This window comes from Opisthorchis viverrini (genome assembly GCF_000715545.1).
Source record: "Opisthorchis viverrini unplaced genomic scaffold opera_v5_326, whole genome shotgun sequence".
NCBI lineage: Eukaryota > Metazoa > Platyhelminthes > Trematoda > Opisthorchiida > Opisthorchiidae > Opisthorchis > Opisthorchis viverrini.
Genome location: NW_008751982.1, coordinates 453,265 through 458,476, shown reverse-complemented (window position 1 = coordinate 458,476; position 5,212 = coordinate 453,265). Strand labels below are relative to the sequence as shown.

The 5,212-nt window shown below is 40.0% G+C and overlaps 1 protein-coding gene across 1 annotated transcript in view; it reads right to left on the bottom strand.

Moving 5' to 3' along the window:
* T265_10014 (hypothetical protein) overlaps window positions 1-5,212 on the bottom strand; it is a gene marked incomplete at both ends in the record, with an annotated part of 22,538 nt that overhangs the window by 8,815 nt on the left and 8,511 nt on the right. The window contains one exon of the mRNA XM_009176259.1: window positions 2,300-2,384. Within this exon, the coding sequence (XP_009174523.1) occupies window positions 2,300-2,384 (85 nt within the window). The remainder of the gene's footprint in view (window positions 1-2,299; window positions 2,385-5,212) is intronic.

Sequence of the window (5,212 nt, the reverse complement as noted above, 5' to 3'; positions counted from 1 at the left end):
CATGGTCTAACTCACCTCCCCTCACACATGCACCTTGTGCTGAAAACACAACTACAGCACCCCCCGCCCTGACTAGCTCAAGTCATCCTATTAGTGACTTGAACTAATTGTTCATTGATGGGTGGCCAATGTCGTCTCACTCGATTTCCTGTCCATTTACACCATACTCATTCAGATATGTTAAATACCGCTCTCTTAACCTTTGCAACTGTACGACTTGAAAAGACCTTGCCGAAAACATGTTCGTCAACCCACCTGTGTTCTTATAATAAATGGGTATTTTCGGAGTATGTGAAAGCATTGAATTGAAGTACATTAGACATACATGAATTGTTAAATCGATTGTGTTCTGTTATTCTAAATTGGTCTTGAATATGAAATATCTAATACCCGATTGCTACTCTTGTTGTTTATCTATGGCGGACAACCATCAGTTGTGTCACCCCCACTCTGCATTGGCTTAAGTGACGAACCAATTCTTCGGCGTTTCTTAGCTACTTGAAAAGTATCAGTAGTCTAATCGCAACCAATCCACGCAAACAGGATGTCTCCTCGGGCGGTGGAGAAATGTTCGAAGGACAACCATCAAGGCCAGCGACCTGACCAAAAACCGATAACCTAATTTCCTTCTATCTCAAGAATTCCAAGGTACTAGTCATTCCAGTCATGAACCAACGTTGGGGACCATCGATTTCGGCCTATTCACGGGTTGCGGTTGGTCGCTTTTTCATATTGTCTAGGCTCCGTCTTTGGGAGGATACTGGCAAAGAACTTTTGGCCAAATCTGAACTAATTCCGCCCATGTATCTCCCATTCAGACCCATTCATATCAGCCTATTGCTCAGGAAATCATGAAACCTTGGACACCAGCTCTGTGCTACAACAAGCCTAGGAATGACACGTATTCGCAGATGGAAAGCACACAATTTCCGCCATTTGCTCATTCCACAAGTTTTCTTCTGTCATCTTCTCATTCCCCCATTTTTCATGGTTTCACAATTCCATATACGATAAGTCTAACAAAACCAGACAGCATAGTGCCTGATGAATTTAATCGAAAAGTGGACTCGGAGAAAAAAATGAACAGTTAGAATGTTTGATGTCACAGTGTCTCGGAGTAGTTACGGAACTATTCACATATGGAATTTTCAGTTTGCTTGGTTTAAGGGCTGTGTATAGTAACGTTCTAAGTCACGTGGTTATACGCTGTGCATGACCTAGTTGGGTGGCACACGAATGGCGAATAGTGAATCGCGAGTTTCGGAGCCACTTCAATTTGCATCCCACAGTGCAATTGAAACATACGCTTCTAACGCACTCCAAAAGCGAACTTTCTCCTAGTAAAGATTTAAGTCACTTCTAAAAAATGAATGTAAAATCTCCCGCATAAATTCGATCGTGACTAGGCACGGCTAAAATGATGTGGCCATATTTTATTGATTTTCGAAGATTCTGAACTGGAAAGGAACCTCAGAATGGCTATGCGCCAGAGATGCAAAGTGTTTGTTAACTATATTTGTAATGTACTACTCATAAGGTTGCTGAAAATCCATCGACAGCTTACGACCGGTTTCGCCCTTCTTGGGGCTCATCAGGTAGGCGCAGTCCCCGGGTGTCCGTCAACCTTATGTTCTACTTGAAACCAAATTGCACGAAATTAGCGAATATACACTCATCTGCAAACTAATTTGGTTCTTTCGAGAGACTCACCTGGAACCCAGCTGAATCTCTCGTTTATGATGTTCTCAGGCAACTGATAACTAATTAGTGAGAGGTAAAGGCGTTGAAACATTCTTAGTCTAATCAAACTACTAAGAGCATCATCGCCTTTTTCGCGTGTCTATTACGATCATTGACTGGTAGTTAGTAGTGTGTGAGTGTCATGCAGGACGTCATACAGTGGAAGAGGAAATGAGGGATACTATTGCAAAAATGTTGACCGGCTCATCCATCCCGTTGTAATCAGTAACTGGAGCACCAAGATACACATCAACAAGTGACTAGATGAGTTTGGATATGATCTGCTGTCAGGTGACTTATATGTGCGTGAGTGATAAGTTACTACCTGGATGCTCAAGTCTACAAAACCGAGAAGTACTGCTAGTTGCGTGCTGTTTGATGGGAACTCTCGGTAGCGTGCATCTCAGGAGACTTCAGGGAGCCTCGAATTCGTGATTTCACAGCTAGTTGACTGTTCGACCACGAGAGATCACGATTCAGAACCTGCAAGCCTACGAACCTCTCTATTCTTTATTTTCATTTCTGAACAACCAAAAAACACAATCGGAAGTAAACTCACTTCATTGGATTCCCGAAAGATGTGCCGCCTTTCCGAGTGGCCGAGTATCACCCAGTCACAGCCCACATCCTTCAGCATTGCTGGGCTACGGAGATGGAAATGAAATGCCCACATAAAGCACATAAATGGCTAGCGACATCTTTTGTTTGTTGTGACTGTGAGTAGTCATAAATTTCCGAGTAACTCAAATAAGCATAGTCTGAAACACATAACTTGGAACAATGACTGGAAGTCGGTTAGAGCTAGGACATCCGCCTGAGGAAAGTCCTAAAACCATGCTAAATGTGTACGTCATATGTACACTTGTTCAGTGAGCAAGCAAGATTGGTCACAGTTCACTTGGTGGAAGTGTCACTTGTCTTGAAGGACATATGCTCTTAGTCTTTTTATCAAGACGATGAGCAACAAAGTTCCCCTTAGATTGTCTGGATCCTTACGCTTGAATGGAAGCATAATCCCTGTTTTTTGGGTTTAGCCCTCGTTAGAACCTTCACCTCCCTTGCTTGGTAATTAGGTGATATGTCGCTTCGTGTGGTGCGTGTGTTGAAATTCATCAGGAATATGGTCACAAGTGAAAATCATAAGTGTTCCATATCTAATCCGTTCAGCGTACCTGCCAGAAACAAGCAAAACCATCCTAAATTCATATGCACCGTACGAACAAGTGAGGTCGGTGACCTTCCATTGCTTGGGTGGTGAGGAAAAAATCTGATTCTCCACTCCAGACGATCGAATCCTCACACGTCCAGTTCATCTTTCCAGAATCTACCACTTGTGTTTGGTAGCGATCACTTGAAAAAACTCCAGGCCCATGGGACTTTAATATTTACGTACTACTTGTTTGTCGAAAAGTAGTTGATAACAATTCGGCTTTTTCAGGGTCAGACAGATCCCCAGCAAACTCTGAAAGTAGCTCAGACATAACTAAATGCCAGCCTGGTTTTTACCCATTTTAAACAAAGTAGTTTTTGTCACTTCTTAACAAGATCTCTGTAATCGCTGATGGCTGGACTTTAATGAATCGGCAGTTCACACCCTCCGAAAACATCTTGTACCTCCAGAAACAGAACACGAAACCAAATGCCTTTGGAGTGTTTCCGAAATTTCTGTACTGTGTGCTAGAAGAGAGCTCAGGTTGTGGTCAAGACAAATGGGCTTCAGTTCTCGACGTCCGGTGCTGTGTACTTCTGAGTCTTGCACCATAGGCTGATATCATTTACGAGGAAAACGCTCGTTATTTTAAAAGTCATCAGACTACTTACATGGTAACTCAGCAACCATAGGTAGTGATACATACACAACAAGTTAGGTAGCTTGCGAAGGCCACGAGCCCGAAGAAGTAAACTGTGGGGATCTTCGTAGAGTTTCAGATCAAACGTTTAAGTGCACGAACATGAGAAGACACACTAGGGGATGGATTCAACTAACCTCCCACTCGCCGAAAGGGTGCTCTACAGACTGGCTTTCGTCAAATGCTCGTTTCTTGTTTGGATTGCTCCTTCAGCAACAGAACTGAACTTGCTTATTGTTATACTCCATCCTGCCTTCAACTGTGAATGAACACCGTGGAGCACTTCGATGGTTGGTCGGTGGATGCTCAACCGAATTCACAAGGCTAGCGGCGGATGATTTTTTCGCCTTATAAGGGGTCATTTCCACAGGAGATGCTTTATTACCTCGTGTCCTCATTCTGGCCACGAGAGTTCAGTTCTAGGAGGGTACGATTTTCCGCATGAGGTAGGTCTTACACGTGTTCTTTTCAAACAAATATTTCTGTTTTACGCAATTACATGCGCTCTATTGATTTATCATCTTAACTGGGGTTAGCGGTGTTTTTTCAACTTTACACGAGCGTCATTCTCTGGAGGAGAAATGAATAACTGAATCAATGAAAAAATGAATGAATGAAAATGAATGACTGAATGAATGAATGAGTGAATGAATGAATGAATGAATGAATGAATGAATGAATGAATGAATGAATGAATGAATGAATGAATGAATGAATGAATGAATGAATGAATGAATGAATGAATGAATGAATGAATGAATGAATGAATGAATGAATGAATGAATGAATGAATGAATGAATGAATGAATGAATGAATGAATGAATGAATGAATGAATGAATGAATGAATGAATGAATGAATGAATGAATGAATGAATGAATGAATGAATGAATGAATGAATGAATGAATGAATGAATGAATGAATGAATGAATGAATGAATGAATGAATGAATGAATGAATGAATGAATGAATGAATGAATGAATGAATGAATGAATGAATGAATGAATGAATGAATGAATGAATGAATGAATGAATGAATGAATGAATGAATGAATGAATGAATGAATGAATGAATGAATGAATGAATGAATGAATGAATGAATGAATGAATGAATGAATGAATGAATGAATGAATGAATGAATGAATGAATGAATGAATGAATGAATGAATGAATGAATGAATGAATGAATGAATGAATGAATGAATGAATGAATGAATGAATGAATGAATGAATGAATGAATGAATGAATGAATGAATGAATGAATGAATGAATGAATGAATGAATGAATGAATGAATGAATGAATGAATGAATGAATGAATGAATGAATGAATGAATGAATGAATGAATGAATGAATGAATGAATGAATGAATGAATGAATGAATGAATGAATGAATGAATGAATGAATGAATGAATGAATGAATGAATGAATGAATGAATGAATGAATGAATGAATGAATGAATGAATGAATGAATGAATGAATGAATGAATGAATGAATGAATGAGTGAATTGATGGGTGGGTGGGTGGATGGACCAACAGCTTAACCAGAAATTGGATGAAATTTGGCGGGTACATTCGGTTGAATTTCGGTTCGGTCATCTCTACCACACGCTC